The sequence below is a fragment of the Seriola aureovittata genome, chromosome 2, assembly GCF_021018895.1.
Source record: "Seriola aureovittata isolate HTS-2021-v1 ecotype China chromosome 2, ASM2101889v1, whole genome shotgun sequence".
In the NCBI taxonomy this organism is placed as follows: domain Eukaryota; kingdom Metazoa; phylum Chordata; class Actinopteri; order Carangiformes; family Carangidae; genus Seriola; species Seriola aureovittata.
The window spans coordinates 27,659,970-27,682,249 of NC_079365.1; the positions used below are offsets into that span (position 1 = coordinate 27,659,970).

The 22,280-nt window shown below is 40.6% G+C and overlaps 1 protein-coding gene across 3 annotated transcripts in view; it reads right to left on the bottom strand.

The window, feature by feature from the left end:
- The window catches only part of LOC130162002 (metabotropic glutamate receptor 7), a 264,569-nt gene that overhangs the window by 85,437 nt on the left and 156,852 nt on the right, over window positions 1–22,280 (bottom strand). For all 3 annotated transcript variants that reach the window (XM_056365422.1, XM_056365431.1, XM_056365440.1), the window contains exon 5: window positions 8,742–8,879. In XM_056365422.1, coding sequence (XP_056221397.1) covers window positions 8,742–8,879 — 138 coding nt within the window. The remainder of the gene's footprint in view (window positions 1–8,741; window positions 8,880–22,280) is intronic.

The window sequence follows — 22,280 nt, forward strand, 5'->3', positions numbered from 1 at the left end:
GTTACTTGAAATAATCTCCAGTTCTTGTTACTGTAAAGACGAGTTTCCAGCCCTGGAGCATAAATGTAAATTGAATACTACCTTGTTATTCAATAATGTCATTCCACTCCGAATAACAAAATGTCATGAAGTCTGTGGAGAATACAAATATAATAAGACTCTTATTGGCAAGTGAGAAACTTGAAACATAAAAGGAGAAAACCAACACTACCCAGCTCAGAAACAGAGTCTGGGTCTAACACCAGAAACAGATGTTCTCTAACCACTCCAGCTCCGTCTGCTCTCAGCACTAAGTGTTGTCCTTTCACAGCCAGGGCATGTGAAAAAATGATTCCTGACCTGTGAGTGCCTTGTGCCGTGACATTGTTAGATGCTGTTTTATTTAAACTGTGAGGGAAGCGGACTGTTCTCAGCTCGGCTATCACCGGGCTCCCTGCACTGACAGCACCAATTATTACCCCCGGGGTATCGGCTGCCGTGCGGCTGCAGCTCCGAGCAGACGGTGATGGGAGTCTTCCTATCTCTTTTTTAGAAAGCCTCTGGAGGCACTGACTATAGTCTCTAAAACCTTCTCTATTTCCTTGCCTGTGGCAAAGGGACCCGCAGCTTAATGTTATCTCATAAACAGGAGTCCCTCAGTCCCCCTCTCCTCTCTATGACCTACTCATATCTCTCTCTCTAACACACACAAACACACCCTAAACACGACCACCATCGCACCCCATCGGCATAATTTTATCTCGACTCCAGCCTTCAAAGGCATCATGAGCGTAATGTTTTCCTGACAGCAGAGCTGCTGCTTGTCACAGCCCCCAGCTCCTGCCCTCGCTCGCTCGCTCGCTCGCTCGCTGCAGGGTGTTAGCACTCCAGGAATAACCAACAGAAACTTTAGGTGTATCCATTGTCTCTGGATCTGATTTTGTTTCCCCCGTTCTCTCCCACTTTTGGGGGCGAGTTCCTGAACATGAGTACTGGCTCTGCTCAGGAGGTCCTACTCAATCCAGTTTTGAGAACTGATTTATCATTAAACTCTCATCAGACTCATGATGCACGGATTCAAAAATAGGCTGAAAATCGAAGCAGCAGAAGCAGAGATATGGTCTATCGTATTCCACAAATTCTTCTTCCTCATCAAAACCTGGCACCTATGTTACCTGCAGTGCAGCTGGACCTCTGACAGTTGGGTGGTAGATTTGGGTGTTATGCTAGTAGCAGCTAATGTATCCTGCTGCCTGTAGCCTGCAGCAGAGATATTACTTTTCAGACTTGTAGTGTTCAGACCCGACGCACGCTGACACAGGTGAGATCACCTGAGGACATTTGTCAGACTTCACACAGCTCCCTCTGGAGAGGGATGTAGTCTGATTCTGAATATCCGACAAGTGTGTTGTGCTGCATTTGTTGGTCTAACCTGCAGCTTGTTTGCAGTGTTGTAAGTTACTAATTCAATTACATTCCCCAATCAACGACTGAGCCGGCTCTATTGAGAGCTGGTCAGCTGTGTGGGAGCTGGTCTGGAGTCAGTTTCATGTTCTCTCTGCAGGTGGGACTGTCCTCCCATGAAGGACGACACCATCAGTCATTTCAGCACAGAGAAATGCTCACAGCCTGTATTCAGAAACTGAGCCTTACAACAAGCCGTCAGGACATCTGGAACTTTGTGATGTCACAACAAAGCAGTCACCCCTCTCAGCCAAGCCCCAAGCCCCGCCCACCTGGACCCACCATCCAACCTTGCAGGATTTGGTTTCTCTGAGTGTTTTACCTGAAATCTGCTATATTTTTATTCCATCACTCAGACAAACAGAGAGCCTCTCTTCTGATTGGCTCACCTACCTGTTATGGCTAGAGCTCCAGAGAGAAGCCTGAGAGAGGAGATGTAAGACAACATCGAGATGGTTTTTGAAACCACAAATATATCTTCTTATGGATCAACACTTCAAATGAAACACATGAAAAGTGTAAAATATTGGGCCTTTGACTCAGGACACAGCAGTTTCCTGTTTCCAACTGACAACCAATGTTGTTGTTGTTGTTTTTTTTTTGTTTTTTTTTTACAAAAGCATTACCACCATTCTTCACTAACCTAAACCACATGGTGATTTTTGGAACCATGACAACAAAACCCCCCACCCTCAACAAATAATAGTCATCATAATAATAGTCATAATAACCAAAACTACGATCGTTCACTAAACCAAGTCATTTGGTTTTATTAGCAGTTATAAAGACGCGGATGGGGACGCCACATCAGGAAATACATCCATATGTTGTTGAAGGTACAAACCAGATATTGTTTTACTTTGGTTGGCTCTTCTATTAATTTAATGATGCTGACATTTAAAAGTCAGCACAAACAAAATCTATATTAGTGCCACCTTTTCCATAATTGTCTGAACTCTGTTACCATACACAACATGAACATGAAAATGATGACATCTGTGTTTGTGTTTTTGATGAGGTTCTGATCTGTAAAACAAACAAACAAACAAACAAACACAAAGGTAGAACCTCAAACTAAGACTTCACAGGTTCTTCCAGGCTCGCGTCGTGTGAAGCTCCAGGTTACAGGTCGGTAAGTCCCCGTAATGGAAATGAGCTAAATGGCTCCAAAACACCAGAGAGAGAGACTCTCGATTGAGGCTGTGCCTTTTGCTGATCTGCTGCCGAGTGATTTACAACTAATTTCAGGAAATTATCATTTGTATTAGAGGCTAAATTGAAAGCAGCTGTTTCAAGAGTTTTAGTTGTCAGAGAATTACTGTGAAAATGAGCAAATATAATAAATTAGAGAACGGGATTGAGTGAAAGTAGCGTAAAAGTGCAACAGCTTGACAATCACATCCGACTTTTTTTTACTATTGATACCAAAAAGCACCACAAATATTCCTATGTATTCACTGGATTATAAGCATACAGTACATTCAGTAACCTAAAGGAATAACTAATTCATAGTTTTTACTGGTTTAATTTGAGGATCCATTTCCTGTCTTATCATAAGTGAAACCAGGCATGTAATGAACACAAAAACACAATATCAACTGATGAAGAAGACGTCAGTGGCTAGAGAGTGAAATGATTTGAACCAGATGTCACATTAATTTTTAGTTCTCCATCACCCTGTCCACAGTTCTGCTAAATGGGTTAATAACACAAATAGTTGCCCTAGTTGTTGTAGAGAAATTATGTTTGGGGCATTAGTTAAAAAAACAGGTCACCCTGAAGAAAAACGCTGCTGCGTGTCATTGCTAGAGGGACCCTCACCCTGCTGCGCATCATCCCCTTTCCCCTTTTATAACGAGCTTTCAGAGCAGAGAGATTAATTAGTTTGAATACTGAAATCAGACATTAACAGTGATCGTCTTTAACTTTCATTAACAGGAGCAGTTAGGGGACAAATAATCCAAACGTCAAGGTAAAGTGAAAGTAGAAATACCGTCACAGAATATCTGTTTAGTAAAACTTTAACGTCAGATGTCAGCAAAGGTAATTTTGTGGATGGGTACATCTTCAATACTTCTGCAGAGAGGCTGGAGGGTGTTTTCACATTTGCTATTGTACAAATCTGTTAAACTTTCTATAATTAATAGTATCGTTTATGATTTGTTCATGTTCTCCAAATCATTTTTATTCCAGTAAAAAAAAAGCCGTGGAATCGTTCGGTTAAAGAATTTATTATTAAAACAGTGTGATAGCCTGAGTCGAACTGAGCAGAAGCTGATTGTTTCCTGTTTCCTACAATAGTCAGAGACTTTTAACAAAGGTGTATTTTTTATTGTAACCATGACAATGCTTATGTGTGTCCCTCTGGGGGACATGGAGCAGCAATTTATTTTGTCATTTCATTAGGAGGAACCTGTTGTGATGGCAGCTAGAGCTAAAACAGCTCGACACTCTAACTTTTTATTATTACTGTAATAAAACTGTAATTTAATGTAATTTTCTCAGTTTATGTCCTTGTGCATAAACATGTATCTGCATGAAGTGAGTAAGACCCGTCATTACTAACCAGCACCACTGCACGGGCCTGTGGTCCACCAGGTCATTATGGACAGTGGTTGGATCTATTGGCTTCCTGGATTTCATTGTTGTTTTCTTGTGATTAGAGCAGAAAGTAGCAGATGGAGAAGTCTTTGAGCTATCACATATTTTACAAGCCAAACAGTCCTAACTACTTCCTGACTGACAGAAATCACATGCTATTTAATTAAATAATTATAATTCCAGTTCTTAATCCTTGACAGTTGAGATCGTAAACACAATTATAAAATATAAAATATCATCATATTGGAAAATATAATTACTTCTCAATCTTTTCAAATGGATATAAACACCAGTGCAATCAAGCAACATAAAACTACTCAGTGTGACAAACGGTTGATTGTAAAGTAGCCACCGAGTAAACCTCCTGTAAACAAACCAAAAGCCAGTCTAATGCTGCAGCATGTGGCAGCTTTATTACAGCAATAACAGCTGATAGACTGTTCCTTACTGAGATTACGTGCATGATGGAGATGTGTGCAGCCACACACTCGGCATCATCATGAGGACACATAAAACAGCACCGTAGAGGATGTCAGCTTTCTGTTCTACAGCGCTTATAAAATCATGTGGAGTGTTTTCAAGGTGGGACGGATCCAGCCATTCATCCTGCTCAGGGTCACAGAGGGCTGGAGCGTATCCCAGCATGCATTGGGAGAGAGTAAGGGTTACACACGGTAGACACAGGGCCAGCACACATTCAGATTCACACCTGAAGTTCAGCCTGAAGTCACAGATTCACCTAAAATGCATGGCTCTGTACTGTGGGAGGAAACCAACACTTAGATGGGGAGAATACACAAACTCTACACAAAAGGTCATAGGCAATAATAATAAACCAGGAATCTCTTTCTGGAAATATTTGCACCTGTATCTGTTTATTTTGCAAAAATATCTGCATTTGGATTTAAACAGATATTTGTTTAAACTTCCTGCCTTCAGTTGTTTTCTATGCATAATGTTTCTGCATACAAATATACCAAACACCATCTGTAATATAACAACTGAAACATGTACCTAAATATTAAACTACAGCATTAAATGTAAATCTAACCAGTCTAAATAAAAGTTGTGTTTTGTTAATAGTCCAGGTGGAAATGAATAATGGAAACAGAGCAGGAAGTTTTAAAACAAGTCAGAACTGCACTGGGACGTAGTGCATTATTTATCTTTAGAAACTGGAGTAAAAACTGAAAGTTGTGTTTGTGATGAGAGGAGGCTCAGACGAATTTAAAGTGTCTGATTAAAAGGAAAAAAAGACATGAAAGGGTCATATTGCATCATTTTCAAAGGATGGGGTGCGTGCAGTGGCAGTAGGTGCAGGTGATAATAAAGTTGGTCTGAAGTGTTGATGAAAGAGTCAGGCTCATGAGGAATAAGTAACACCTCTCTAACATCAGCCAAGCTTCCTCCTGCACTGCTCAGCTAATCTGATGAAAAACAAAAATATATATCCTTCCCGAGGACACAAACCAATCCAGACATTTGTATTCGTCATAAATGTTAGAATAAATACACTATATAACCTCCTGTATTAATTTTGCTTGTAGCTTGCAAATTCTACAATTTACAGATGTTCCCTGAATGCCTCACATGCAAGCAATATGTAGATGCTACCGACAGCACACACATCAGAGGCCCCTGTTAGGGGGGTTTTGGGGAAGCAGCACTGCACTGTATAGTATAGTAGTAGATATGGAAGGTTTAGGGGGGGCTTTATGGTTCTCACAGCAAAATGTACCAATATGAGGGGCCTCAGGGGCCCGTTTGCCCCTGGCGTGGCCCCGAACATTTGCCTGGTTTGTCTCTCTTGATGGTGCGCCTCTGGAGGAAACTGGAGAGAAAATCCAGATACATATGCAAAAATCTCTATGTGATGGCACTTCATTTAAATAATGTGGTAATCTTCAGACATTTTGGGCAGATGCCCCCACCCCCCCACCCCTCTCTCGGCATGCTGATTGTAACTGTAGGCAGTGAACAGATGATTTCTGTTTATTTGTTTCTGAGGATTCACCGGCCAAACTGGAGCCGAGCGTGTTGATTCATTATCACTTCCACACAGCTATGATACGGGCGGAGATTTGAACCCTCTTGCTGGGAGGCGACAGTGCTCACCACTGACACACTGAGCTTCACACAGCTCTGGATGTTTTATTCATGCTTTTCAGAGAAGACTGAAAAATGCCCAGACATAATGAGCACCAGTCACACACATGAAAGTGTGTTTTTGGCTTACAGCAAAGCAGTTACATGAAACCCAGATAATGACAGCAAATATCTAACAGGTCATTAGTGAAGACGTGACGTCATAGCTGATAATCATACATGAAACTACTCCTTTGGCTTGTCTTAGGACACATGCTGTTGCCTGCTTTCAAATCTTCCACGTCTCAAATTGTCTTTTTTCTCAGAAACATGCAGCCCACAAAATTATAAATGAATTACTGAACAGACCAGGGGCCAAAAGGGACAAGGGCCCCTCTCTAGTGTGAACACTGAAGATCATAGACAGAGCCCAAGAGATGCACGATTGCTGCAAAGACACACAAAATGATGAGAAAGAGACTCAAAGAAACTACAGACACTAAACAAATGCAAAGAGAAACAACAGAGAAACAAAGATGCAAACGAACTACAAAGAGAAAGACATGAAATAATGGTTTGTGATTCTTTCAGTCTGCTGTCTTGCTCGTATGTAGGAGCCGTGTGAGGCTTATTACATGTTGCTGCCCAGGGCCATGTTGTCCCATAATCTGCCCATGTCTAAAATAACAAAGCACCTTACCCTACATGTCCATTCAACAAACAAACCCTGACCTCCTCAGTCTGTTTTAACCAGACAGTGAGTTAGCTTGAACTTTTCCCTGTCTGAGTCTTTAGGGAGCTTCATGGAATACAGTTGCCTGCTGGTGTGTTTTGTCCTCATGCCTGCTGCTGTGAGGGCACAGAGGAAGTCAGTCATCCTGAAGTGGCACAAAGGACGTGTAAATTATGTAATTAAAGCTTCAGTTCTGGGGGGGGGGCACAGATAATCCCAGAGTCTCTGTGGTTCAAACTCTACTGCATGACGGTGGGTGGGGTGGGTGGGGGCACAGCAAAGAAAGGAGAACAAACTATAATTAGGCAAATTTACTTTTTTGTTTGTAAATCAAATATCAATCAGATAAGTATCATTAATCGGAGCATCAGAGGGTGAAAGGTAACAGACATGCAATGAGACAAATCTGGAAAAATATGTGAGACAAGATAATAAGTTATTTTGTGGCTTCAATCAATACTCAATTGAACAGGTTCATTAGTGTTCAAGGTCTTTTCACAATATCATATTTGGGCACTAATTGCTATGCATTATTGATTGTCGACCAGACGGACTTATGAGTTTCTGTTTTTAATTGCAAATGCATCTATACTTTCCCAACAACCTCGGCAAGAGAAGACCAAGTGTATGCAAAAAGTCAGTATGCAATGATAGTGTTCATTAGAAGTGGGATATCGGCGTTGGATTCTTTTCTCTCTCTGAGCATTTCTTCTGTCTGCAGCTCAGCAGTGCTGTGGTGAATTTCAAATCGTGACGTAGCGTTCATGTATACTTTCTACCATCCCTGCGCTCAGAGTGGCCTCTCTCACACTGTATCTTCACATCAGCACCACTGAAGTCTGCTAACATGGACCGTTGTACTGAGGCAAGAAGGCAGGCAAGTTGGTGCTTCGTTCAAAACCAAATGGAAACAGACTTACGTCGGCCTTACACCAAACGACAAGCGATTTCACTGTCACAGACAAGTTTCCAATGTTGGAACAAAATCATCAGAGTTTTGCTAGAGTTGTTCCCGTCATCTCAATCGTTTGGTGTGTGGTAGTCGTCAAACTGTCTTAAGTCAGCCTTTTTTTTTTGTCTTGACGTTCTGATAAAATCAAACATGTAAGTACGTAAGTTTTTAGTCTTGGCTCATGTAAATAGTGACGTTCAATGACGTGACCGCTTCTCCAGCACCAAACAAGAAGCACCAAAACTGAGTTGATAGTGAGCATGGAGGCGACTCCGGGGGGGAACAAGAATGTGAGTCATTTGGTGTGAGGCCAGCAAGAAATACATAAGAGAGGCAAGGACGACTGGATAGGAGGAAAATAATTTCAAAATAAAACAGGAAATCCTAAATACAAAGTCCAAACACAGTCATTTTAGAGGCAAATCATGACAATCAAAGTGTTAACTGTTAGTGATTAACTACCTTATATAATAATAATACTGTTGAATTTTAAACAGTCTGGACAAAAATAGTTTTTCTTGTTCTCCTGTAAAAGTCCCCCAGGAGCATGATGGGAAATCTCTAAGCCCAAAGGAATGTATCCGTAGTCTTGGAAATAGTAACCCTGCAAGATCCTTAGTCTTTACAAAATGTTATAGTGTGAGACTAAAACTCTGTGGCTTATGACACATTGTGTTTAGATGTTAGAGGGTGTCGGACTTCACTCCTTTAACAGTCTTTTCAAAGTCCTCTAGTGTGTGTTCAGCATTAGTAAGTACACAACCCTCACAAGCAGAAGGGTTTACTGTACCACTCCACATACTCTATTCACGTATTTGTAGACATACAAGGTTGAATTAAGGTATTTTCAAGAGTACACATCCACATGCACACACATAAACATTGCAGTAGGTTATTATGGACACACACACACACACACAAACTTACCTGTGCACTTTCTGCTGCTCTCGTCTTTCTTGGAGGAACTCATCAGCTTGCAGTTGAAGTTCTCCTCCCAGTACTCGGCAAACCACACGTTCCTCCGGTTGTTCTCCAGAGTCCGTGACGTGAAGTACGCATCGAACCCTAAAAGGGTCAACAAAACAAAGGAGGTTTGCTCATTAGGCTGTAACAATCACAGAGCAGATCATGCAAGCACTGAAGGTGACAGCAGCACTCATGTGTGAAGAATCACAACAAACAAGATGTGTTCCCTAATGCATGATTGTTTATCTGCTTGTCTATTCTGCTCTTAAATCACTGCTTTTATGCAAATACATTCAAAGTGCTCTCAGACGCAAGTTCACTTCTTCAGGAGTGACTTCAATCTGCCACTGCTGTTAATGAGGCAAATAACTTGTAAACATCAGCGGATAATGACAAAGGTGAGTTTGGGGGCCATGTACAGGAGATGCTCAAACTGGAAAGCAACAAAAAACAAAACAAAACAAAAAAACATCAAAGTCTAAAAATGTATTCTAAAAACAAACCCTCTGTTGAATCAGAACCTCGGGCACTCCTGCCAGTTAACCCAGTTCAAAAACGTTGCCTTGTGCATCACTGCCCAAACATATGCCAAGACAAAAACAAACCCCTTGCATGTAGCTATAAAATTCTTGGCAAGGAAAGAAAACTCCACTGGGATGAATGGAAACTGCATCTTGGATCACCAGAAACAGCTTGATACATATAACCTATGCACAAATCACAAAGGGCTCAGAGATGTGGAAGGTGGTGTGTAGGTTTCTAATCACATTAAGAGATTATCATTAACTGTGAGGATAAACAGACTTCAAAATAGGAAATGGGTAAAAGGCAAAAGGAAAAAAAAAAAAACCTATAACACAAATAATACAAGTTATAAAATCATCTAAACAAACCAAGATCAGTATAAAAAACGACATTACACAATATATTAGCGGGGCCAGTTGGTAGCCAAATTAACACGGTCTCTACACTACAGTAATTTACACTGTTTTTCCATGAAATGATTGTGACAATGTGATTTATTTCTTTTCACCTGGGTAATTGGGACACATAATGTAATCATTGCACCTGGTCAAAAGTGATTACTGATGCATTTAAAAAGGAATAAACAGAGGATGGGGTCTGAAAACAAAATTATTCCAACTTTATGGGCGACAGTATAAATCCTAATATCACTTGTGTTTTTGCAGACCCCACAAATAACTGTGTAAAAATAGTGATTCCTTCTAACACCTTTTTGCTTTTATTTTGACCTTATTTGACCCAATTTGTAGAAGATTATTGAAGTCACAAACTTTGATGCATGTGGTGACCATAAGTGACCATAAAGTATTTTTCATTACACCACAAAAATATATGCTACAAAAAGAGGGTATACTTCCTTTGTCTGATAATAGTAATTGAAAGCCAGAATAATAAAACTGTATACTGTCCTACATATTGAGGTAAATAATGATACTACCATCAGTTAGACCCATCCATCCATACATCCATACATCCATGTTTTTAATCACGTTTTACAGCTAGGGTCTCTGGGAACCCAAACAGAAGTAATTTGTAATTTTTTGTAAAGGATTTTGTTCAAAGTCATGTTCATTTCTCTAAACTTAGGAAAAGTGAGGAAGTAACAAGACAACAACGTTAAGTGTATTTTTTGAGGGGACACAGGGTCTTGAGGACCTCATTGGAAGGCTTTACTATTTGTGACAAATTAAGTTCAGTGTTTTCATCAACCAGAACAAACATCCAGTGATACTGACTGAAGTTTTTAAGAAGCCTACAGAGAAGTATGTGACAGTATCGTCAGCATAGAGGTGAACATTTGCATCAGTTGCATTTTGATTAGACTGTTTTTATGTATGTAGAATAATACTTGTTGGACCATTAACTTGGCAGTTGACCAGCTACTACCTCAGAAATGTTGGTAAGTGTAGCCAAGTAGGCTGAAAGGGCTTGAGAGAAACCTCAATCAATTATTTAGGAAATAAACATCAATTAGTTATGTTTATTTAAGAAGGAAGGAAGTATCATATATCAAGATATTTTACTTTTATACTTTAGCAAATACATGACATAAAGGCTGATTAAGTCCCAGATTTGGCACTGTAGTCTTAAAATGTTAATCTATTCACTATGGAAAACTGACTGTTGGTATTGGACAGTTAAGCATCCAGACTGGTACTTTCCAACAGACATGTCACAATCACAGATTATATGAAAACTATCTGATTTTTTCAACTGGGTTCTGGACTAATCTGAACATGTTCATACAGCCTGATCTGCTGAATTCAGAGGGAGATCTGAATGGAGATGCCTAGCTATAAACTTTGGACCAGTGATGAAAGACTCGAAACCTACTCTCTAATGTACAGTTTCAAACCCAATCCTTATCAAATCACTCTAATATATAATATAATATATTATCAAGGAAAAAAAAGAGCAATAGAGTCAGAATTCACTTATTTCTTTGTTGACAGCTTCATCTCCTCCAATCTATCACTCAGATCCTCACAATAGCCAGTTCAGGAAATTGAGTTATTAGGAGAGAAGTCTGCACTTAATCATCTCCCCACTCTCCCTATAAGTATTGTCTTCAGAATGACAGGCACATGAGCCCTTTCTATCTGTCACTGATACCGGTGAAATGTCCTTGACACCCTCTGATGATGTCACTGGCGCATACATTTTAATAATTTCTGACAGGCTGAAATTAGGATCTTGACCTCTAAGTTTCTTTGCATAGACTTGGTTTGTGAAAGAGGTGGTGGAGATGGGGGTTAAAGGGAGACATAAAAGAGCTGGGGAAAAATAGAATCGACGACAAGAGGATAAAACTTGAAAAGAGTCTATTACAGTCAGAGATCTAATTCATAATTCACTCAGTGATGTGATCCCACTGTGAGATGGGCTGATGGCCTTTTGCTCAGAGTGACTCTGTGAGGGAAGATACTGAGCCGGTGGAGCCTGAAGATGTCGGCCTCTTCCTGCCAGGGGCAGATATTTCATCTGAGGGAGTCTCACTCCTTTGCATAACAAACATGGTGTGTTACAAAGAGTGGTGCCTCTCTTAGTGTACATCACTGGTTCACAACCTTTTTTTGTCAGATTTACCCCCACAGCCCTGTCAGATGAACTCAAGTAACTCAAGAACTCATTTTCATTTATCTTTTATAATAAACAGTGCTTTATCTTTTGGACAACGGCTTTCTTTTTAATGTGGAGAGTTGGGCCTTTTTGCTCACCCATCACAGTGCTTATCAGTGGGACAAAAATGAACCACTACACTGGATGTCAAGACAACTAACTATAAAACATGATACTTTTTACAATATTGTTTTTGATGACCATTCATCAGTGACTCTTACATCAGATATAAGACTTTTATTGTTATCATTCTATCCTTGCTACCTGCTCCCACAAAATTCAGAAAATGCAGTCGATTTCACCTGAAGCACAAAGAGAGGCAGAGGATGCTTCGCACTTTGCTTATCTTCCTTGTTAAACACTTGTAGGGAAATCATTGTCATGCTAGATTTGAATTTGTTGATTTGTCCTCTTCTTTCAATACAGTTCAACCCCATATTAAAACCAGCAGGCTTCCTTTTTTGACTTCGGTAACAATCTTCTGTCTGACCAAGTTTGCTCTTCAACTGGCTTCCCACAAGGATGGGTGCTGCCGCCCCTTTTATTTATCCTTTACACAAATATGTCATGGCAGGAGTGTTAGATGGGATCATCTTAAAGTATGCATGTGATCTCTAGTTGACCATCGTCATCGACGACTTTGTCAAGTAGTGTCCTGAGTCCTACCTTCAATTAAACATATCCAAGATAAAAAGAAGTGGTCACTGATTTTAGAATACGATGTCATATAGACAGTTGAGTGTGTACAATCTCAGGAAAGCATTGACTCAAAACTGTACTTTGAAGTAAATTGTGAAGCAGCAGTGCTTGTTTTGTTTGAGGAAACCGTCCGATTTCCACACTGACAACACTCTGACGACCTCATTGTGTCCCGCTTTTATGGAATCGATTCTTTTTCTTTCGTGTTGGGGTTTGGAAACCTATCGTTAAAGAACAGAAACTCTCTGAATCAAATTGTTAAATAGTCTAGTAGGCTGATTGGTGAGTCACAGCTTAACCCAGCGTCTAACAGCGTATAGCTGGCTTGATTTTAAATGACGACTCCCACCCTTTGAATTTCATCTTCTTCCTTCTGGTGTATAGTTCCAAAGTGCAGAACAAAGCAGTGCAAAAAAGGCTTTGTTCCCCAAGCCATCACTCATTCGTAGCAACATTGCACAGATGCTATAGAAGCAACATCTTTTTTAATTCTTATTTTTAGTGACTTAGTGATGATTAAAACCATGAGTACTTTTATTTTGTTTGTCTATTGTCTGCGTTGTTTGTAGAATCTACCTATAGGTACAAATAAAGTAATCTAAACCTGAACCTGATGCCCCCCTTATCTTTACAGTTTCAGCTGATTTTTTTTGCTACAGTCTCTCTGTCTCTATCTGGAGCCCAATGAACAGGAACGAGTCATGTCATAAGGTCTTCCCTGTTAGGCTACATACAGACTGCTCTACTATACCCATGGAGGTTGTTGAGGCTCTGTGCAGCCTGAATGAATGAATACCTGCTGACACTGCAGGAACATTAAATGTACCATAGCGTGACTTCTATTGCTCCATTGCATGTAACCAAATGCTCAAATTGCTTGCCTTTTTGTTCGTGCTTGTCAGACCGTGCCCCCTCTGATTTTACCTCTCACTTCTGTAATGTCATGTGATTCTATGTTGTCACGATTTAACTGCCTGTGCTGATTATCTGCTTAACATTGTTCTGAATTATTAACTGCCTGCAAGTTTTTTTTAGGTTAAATTTTAATTTAAGTCGCTGCTAAGAGGCCCATTGTTAATGGTTTTACAGCTACCCCGCTAACTGCAGCTGGTGACGGCAGTCTTTGTTCCCCGCGGTGGCCTTGGCGAGCTTTGCATGGCGCCGCATGTACCAGTTCTCCACCTGAGCAGAACAAGAACCACCATCACCAGCTGCAGTCCAACACAAACTGAAGCCAGCACAAGCCGAGGCTAGCTGGTTAACAGCAACTGAACTGTGATTGGTTGTGACACAAAAAAAAAAAAGACAGCATTGTGAGTGACGAGCAGCGGCGAGCGCACAAACAAATCAACTTCTGGTCAGGACTTTTAGAATAAAGTTAGAGCGTAAAGACGATGCAGACATTTGTGAGTTGGGCCTGTAGACTTGGTGTCCAGGCAACCATATGCAAAACTAATCATGTGACCATGAGTTCTAGCACTGACCATCAGTCACCGACGAGGCAGCTCAGAGCTCTTTGTAGTAAAAATACAAATACTACACTTACTACCAGAAAGTATATAGCATCTATAAAGGAAACTAACAACAATTTACAGTTACAATACAGAGGATTAATCAATATTTCTAATCTTTGTTATACTACCATTACTATGAAAAACACAACAACCAATTTGAGCGTAATTCGTTTTTTGCCCGATTCAGTTAAATTGTTTTCTATTTTATTATTTTTTTTTATCATTTTTTGCATTGTGCCCACAGTGCTGTGGTTCTCCACCAGCATTGCATCTGTTATTCATCAGTCAAAACAAATCTTCTGTGCATCTGCTGCATCACTAATGCAGGATTTTCACCTACTGTATATTCCCTCTGTGAGTGGAGCCACAGTGCAACAGAAAGGCAGTGTGGATGCTAAAACTAGGGCGAAGCCATGACTGACAAGCAGAGTCTGATTTTCAGGCCCCGTCTCTACGGGCTGCAGAGGGACAGCTGTGCTGCTACCATCTATTTAAAGTCTTCTTTTTTCTTTGAGATGTCGTGTAATGAATAAAAACAGAAACACTCACTTGTTATTTCTTACATTGATATATTCTGATGCATGCAATAAAAGCGCACAAGTGCTTTAAATAAATAATAAATACTATAATACGATATGTAATAATACTTTAACAGTTTAAGTAGTCTATATGCATTTACTCTCCGTCAGTTCTGGAAGAAGCTATTCTCTCCTCAAAGCAACATCGAACAAAAGAACACATATTAAATTGTGTCTGAGTGAAGGGCAGATTATTCCTGCGGCATCTCCCCGCAGCTTGAAAGAAAACTAAATTAGAAATGTCCTTGTAATTACTCTTTGGAAAGAAGCATTAGTGCAACAGTATGCAGGGCATACATTTGGAAAAAAAGTGGGGATTCAACAATAATTGCAGCTGGATGTAACCTCAAGGGCGAACACTGTGTTTGATCTTAATTTATATGAATCCCTGATGGGACTTAGCCTACTTTATGGAGCATATAATGTCAGATCTGAGTTTGTCTTTGGGTCCTGAGGAGAAGCTGCAGTGCCACTGAACGGAATAACAACCACCCCCACCATTGTTTGATAAACACAAAGAACAGACTGTTATATTAATGTGCAGCACGACTCAGGTTTCCCTGCTCTTGTTTAGTTATTCAGATTTCCCCATTGTCTGTATCAGAACGGCTTCATATCTGTCAGCACACGAAAACTGACTCATACGTGTGTGTTCCTGCAAGGCGCACAACCCTTATTATGAATAAATAAAAGCAATCTTTTTTTATTCATGTGTCATAGACCTAAAGGTGCCCAGCCCACATGGGCTTACAAGACTCTATATTATATAACCTTCAGAGGCAAGACAGAAAGTAAGAAAGGAAGTTAGTACTGTATACGTGTGTCAGACACGTTATAGCAGATAAAACTTAAACATTCAATGCTTTCATACGCTGGTGAAAGGCATTTAACAAAGTAATATACAAACTAAATTTGTATTGTAAAGCAAATCTAGAAAGCAAAGTTGGCTTGGACGATATGCAAAATTTAATATCTCGATTAGGTCGGCCCATAATATATATAGGATATACGATTTTATTGCAAATTTTATTTTGTATTTCACGTTTCAGGTATGTCACATGCCAAGGTACAATGTACAGTAAGAAAAGCAGTGAAATGAGGGTTTGACTTGACTGTGAAAAAGATATTGCTATATCATTTACAAGCTATATTATTATCATCCTGATTGTCCATACTGTAAATCAACTACATGCTCTACTCTGTGCACACAACATCTATTGCATGATTTTTTTTGGAAGTATTTCCTTATATGATTTGAGGATCTAAGGACAGAGAGTGTTATATGATGTAAACACTGTAAAGCCCCTTGAGGCAAGTCCAAGATTTGTGATATTGAGCTGTATACGTAGAAATTGACGACTTTTTTCTGTATTAAACCAGACCATGTTCTTCCCTTAATTCCCTTGATATTTTAGCTGAAACAAACACGTTAGCCCGTGAACATTTCACTGATACCTTCAGTATCAACATATTCGTCAAATTAATTAACACATCATCATTATTACAGTAATAGAGAACATAATCTGATTGCAGTGACATTGCAGTTTAGTTGAGTGAAAACATTCCTTGGAGACAGGGCTGGAAAAGAGAAGCGAAGTCCACAAAACAAGCTACAGTATGCCGCTGTTAACTTCCTGTTTCCTACCGACAGTCAGCGTTGGTTTAACCACCAAGTGTTTGGTGTCAGATCTGTGTAAAGTGATGAGGAGACTGTTGCACTCCTGTCAGATCTCCATCATGTTTTCCACACGGTTCATTTGAGCTTCGACTGGAGCTCTTCTTAATGACTTCATCTTCTCCTGCAGTGGTTTAATGGCAGCGAGTGGAGAATCAGCTCCACCAGCTTGTTTAGCTCCATCAACCAGTCACACAGCTGCAGTGGAGGGAAACAAGACTTCCCTCATCTTTTGCTCTGATCATTTTCTGTAATTTCAGTTAAAAGTTGTGTGGAAATTTGATTGGAGATTTGTAAAAGTTTTTGGAGGGCACTAACAAATGATTTTGTTCTGCAGAAATGACAAACGCTGTATTTTGTCATTATAATTTGGCGGACTCATTGCCTTTCACTGTGCCCAGAATCCTTCACATGCTTTGTTAAGGGCTGAAACACAACATTGTAAAGGGCAGTTGGCCAAAAGCATGACTGAACATTAATTACTTAGGAACACAACACACAGTGTGTATTTGTTTCTATCGGTCTTGCTGGGTGAAAACTAATTTAGTGGCTTGACGATGTAAGCCCACTGCCCTCACCTTTAGAGTCAGCCTGGTGCAGCATGTTGTTAAAAATAACTGTAACTGCCCTCAGCTGTAACAATTTCCTAATAAGCAACACTGCGCCAATCCATCCATCATTATTCCAGCCATGTGCTTCTCCAGAATGCTGCACCTGTGTTTCCCAAACGCTGAAGATAATAGAAAAGCTAATTACTGTAAGTAGATCCACTACAAAAATAAAGCAATGTTTTGATATCGAGGTTTTAACAGGCCTGGCTTGTTGAGCGGGGGTGAGCGGGGGAGTTGAAGGCAGAGACAAAGACACTGCGTCAGGTGAAAAGGACAGGTGCGTGCAGCAGTTCTGATTCGACCACTCACCAACAATGGTCAACAGTTGGAGCTGGTGTGATTCTGGTGCTGGCACTTTACCTCCAAATCACCGCAATTTAAATAAATCTGAATTGAAATCACAGGGAAAAAAAGAGACTGCAGAACTGCAGAAATATCGCCATATTAGCCACCATATGCAATATTTTTCATAATATTGTGGTAACCCCTGGCGTTCTCTCTGGGTTTGGGATCCTTTATTAATCTGTGTCTTTGTCTGCAGGTAGCTGATTGGTACATCTGGAACACCTGTGGTGCCCAGTGTGATGCACATCACACACTACCGATTTTACTGATTTTCACACCTCAATCTTAAAATTAAATTTTGCATTCTAATTTGGTTTAATACAACTATTATTTATTAATCCTGACCAAGAAAAAAACATTAACTGCTTTGCTTGCTATGCATTGTACCTTGGCATGTGACGAATAAAACTTTGACCTGCTGCTTAGTGGCAGCGTCGCTTGTACTTAAAACAGTTCATTCAAAATAAAATACAACAATAATATTGCATTTTGCGATATTTGGGCCGGACTGAATTAAGATATTACATTTTGGAAATTGCACAAACCTAATACGAAGTCTATCATCCAGGATCACTGTATTGCTTACAGTACATTTTGCATTGGCATGTGAAAACTTTGAACTCCTGTTTAGTGGCAGCATCGCTTATACCTGAAACATAGAATACAATAATATTATTATGTATTATTAGAAAAACAAAAACAACTGAAACATAAAACACGAGAATATAATTATAAAAGAATATATAAATATATTATAACCTCCCCCACCTCTGCACAGCAGACAGGAGCTGATCACAGCTGCTTCAGCCACTTCTAATGAGGACAATTTAAAACCCAGGGCTCAAACTGTAGCCCACAGTGCTACTCACTGAATCGATGACATTAACCCCCCCCCACCCAAAAGCATCTTGTTGTATGTAGTTATGTAGGAGAAGGTATTTATCACAGCTGTCAGCCCAGATCAAAAGAGAAGCACAGCAAACGTTGTTGTGAGAGGAAACTTGTGACAGAAATAATGAGGAAATCCACACAGTGGAAAGTGAAGGTTAGCGGCTTCCACTCTCTGGGGTTCGGTCGTGCAGTTCTTGTTCACTGAAAAACATCTGACATTTTCTGGGTCAGGGATTTCACAGACAGACGCGATGTAAAGAGTGTCAGGCTATTGTGACATGTTATCTCAGTGAATTACCACTGCCACACAGTCAGCCACTGCAGAGACCAAAGTCTGAGATTTTCAGGGTCAGGTGCTGTGATGTGGGTTTGTGAAGCAGAGTCTGTCACTGTTTGTGACAACAATGTTGTGTTCTATTGCTTTGTTTTTGTTTTATCATGTCAACATTAAAGTAGAGTCAGTTTTGGAGTACATTTTGTTTTATTTTTAAAGCAGTGAGAGCAAATCTCCGTTTAATTCCAGCTGACACAGAAAAACTAAAACTCAATCAGCCGCTGATTTTAACAGAGACGCTGAGAAAGAATTAAAAGTATCAAACAAACAAAAAAGAGACATTTTCTAAAATTGATAATTAATAGCTGCAAGTGAAAGATGCTGTATAAATCGTCCTATTATCAACCAAACCTGAAACAGCTGACAGGCCTATCAGCAGCCAATCAGAGAGGATTATATCACCGGACTACTTCCTATTTATCTGACACATCTTCACATCACACACGATGAAGACAGAAAGACATCAACTCAGAGGTCATGCAGGTCAAACATGAGACCTGACATGTAGAATAATGATATAATAGCAGGTCTGTTGTAGAAAAACAACAGTTTTATAGAAAAATATAAACATCTATCCAACACTGCCTTATGCTGTGTACAGAAATAAGAATGTATTGAAACACATATTGAGCTACTGTATTATTAGTCTTGCTCTGACTGATTGCCCTGCGTTCCTCTGCTTGCTGTGACGTGACTGCACCAACCTCTGTGCTGCCAAATCTCTGAGACTTACTGGGTCAGATTTTCTTTCCTGAGCTGCTTCTAGTGCCATCAATGTGACGGCAGTGCTGTGTCTTCTTGATTCACTCAGTAAACTTTGTTAGGAAACAATGATATTAGGTACCACCACAAGAATGTGAATAATCATAAAACGATATGAGAAAGCTATAAAACCACTAATGAAAACTCTGACAGTTCCTCTGAACTGCTTGTGTTGGTCCCCTCACACTAACCTGACACCGCTTCATTACAGCTCCCACCACAAACTCAATATTTTATACTTATTACATTTGAGTAAGTGGTGTTTATGCTGAGAGAGGACACAAACCAGTAAGAGTTTATTTACTTCCCCTCCATACTTGATTCAAATCTTTATGTGAATGATTATATCTTAAAGATGCCATCCAATGAAAATCAAGTTTTCAACCACGTTAACATGTCCATATGATGTTTTTTCATATAATACAACACAGATCGGGGTAATATCGGGCACGGGGCTGAATAAACCTGTAACCTTGTCAGTACAGAGAGCCAGTTGCAATCAAAGATGCTAACTACGCTAACCATTCTGATACATCTGTTAGTCACTGATCAGGGTTTGACTGAGGCTCAAACATGTGGCTGACTCTCTCCAATGTTTCCTCTGCTAACCATCTTGATATGCACTGCTCTTTCCCCTGCTAGGGCCAGGCTAGGGAGTTAGCGGTTAGCTCACCAACAATTGCAGCTCACCAGTCTCCTCTTTCAATCTCCTCACAGGGGGAGAATTTTACCATCATAAACCGTGAGACCTTAGTAAAGCCGAAGGAACACATATTAGCACAAGTCTCCCTTAAATGCATATGCAATAAAAAGAGAGATAAAACTATGGAAAACTCATATAGATTAAATGCAAACTGTGTGATAAGTACAGCATGTGCAAATCTTCAGCAGGAAAAGCTGCAGTAAATCTGACCCTCTGTTTTTACAGTACTTAACAATCTGCAGCAGGAAGAAGAAGAAAAGAGAGGTCAGTAATAACAGATACATACTATGCCTCAGCAGATAACAAGTGAGGATCACACCCAGTTATTGAGTCAGACGTGTGTGTGTCTGCAGACGGCAGTGCTGAGAGGAGCTGTCACTCTGACCCTGTGATTGCAGTAACTAATCAGAGTGTCATTCGGCGCGGTGCGTTTCCTCACAGACGTCAGGTAATTGCTGCACATGCATAATGAAGAAGGCTTTGAAGAGAACCAGGAGGAGTTACCTCTGGTCTCTCTGCTGCTCTGCTATTGATCTAATACCCAAGCTGAAATCTCACTCTACCTGCGCCTCTCTCTCTCACACACACACACACACACCCTACACTTCTTGGCGTCACTTTTTAATGAACTGGGTAACCCCTTTAGCATCATTTTTCAATGTGCAGGTTACGCTGCGGCAATATTAAAGCGTTTTATGGTTCTGTTTAGACTCTCACGGCACTTGGTTAAGTGTGTCGGACTATCCTGCGTGTTGAAAAATGACCCTGAAGTGGTTCCCAGTGCGTTAAAAAGTAACACCAAGGCGTCCTGACCGATTATCTGTATGTGACGGGTTGGGAGTGAGACCGCCCTGATACATCTTCCTGTGAAAACCCATCGCCTGCCTTTTAATGACGCCATCAATCTGCCTTTTCCCTCTTTGACTCCTCTTTTGGCTCGTCTCTCTGTCTCTTTCACTCTAACTGCCGCCTTCCCGTCCTGTCCTCTGTCAAGAGGGCTTTTCATCCTCCTAATTGGGACACACACACAACAACACATAATGACTTTAAAGCCCTGCTCCTTGAAAACACATTGATGTCTTGACACCGGACTTATTGTCTCCAAAGTGATGTATTTTCAGCATATTAACACCCCCTTCTGTTGACTATTCATGTGAGGGGCAGGTGGGATCAGACCCTGGAGGACACACAGCGAAACAAAAACAAACCAGACAAACACATAAGTTTCTAAAGCCAACTTTTCCTTTCATGCTATGGGGGAAGTGAAGCAACGAAGTCAGTTAGTTAGCTGTGAGCGACAACTCTTTTTTTTTTTTTGCCTACATTTGTTTACATGTTGTCAAACTGTCCCCATTGGAAGTTAAGAGTGTGAGCTATGATCAGTTCCTGTTTGCAGTGTACCTGCAGTAAAGGCCCAATTCCAATCCCAGAATACCTTCAGTATTTTAGATGACTTACTGTGACCTTCTAACATATTTTGCTTTCCCTGCCCTGCCTTCTCCTCTCTTTATTTTTAACGGTTATACCTAATGAAGTAAAACGACTTCAACAAAGCTTCAGACTTGAAAAGGCAAAGTGGAGACACACACAGACGAAAAGACCTTGTGAGCTGAGGACACTCCTGGGCAGCGGTGAGTGTGAGGTGGGAATCCTGGAATAGGTTATGACGTGTGTGTGTGCGCCGATATCGCCGGTGTGTAGCAACCTGCTGCGTTAGCCCTCTCACCTCAGGGCCACGGGGCAGCGTTAAACCGTTTCCATCCCACCGTAACCACTGCGCGTTAATGTGTAATGTACGGCGTGTGTGTGTGTGTGCATCACGTCAAATCCCTGCCACAACATGTTCACGCCATGCTGTGGCTAGCTTCATGAGCAGCCATCTGGTGCTCAGAGGTCGTGTTCCAAGCCAACCGGTTTCCATTCTGCCTGTCCAACTTTACGCTCTGCAAACCACAACTGACGTGACGGTGTACTCTAACGGAGGCTGTAGTTTGGGGTTTAATGCAGGGATTTCAACCATAATATCTCTGAGAAAGGGTCTGAGCATGTGTGGAGTGGTTATACAGTTTTCTTATGTGTATGCAAAAAGTGGGCTACAACACAAAGCCATAACCTGGACCCATGTTTTTACAGATAAAAGCATTAATGTCACACATGACTATTTCTACCTCCACTGGATGAGAATGGTGTCTGTTGCCATGGTGAATCGTAGTATCAGAGCTTCATTGATTACTTTTTTCATTC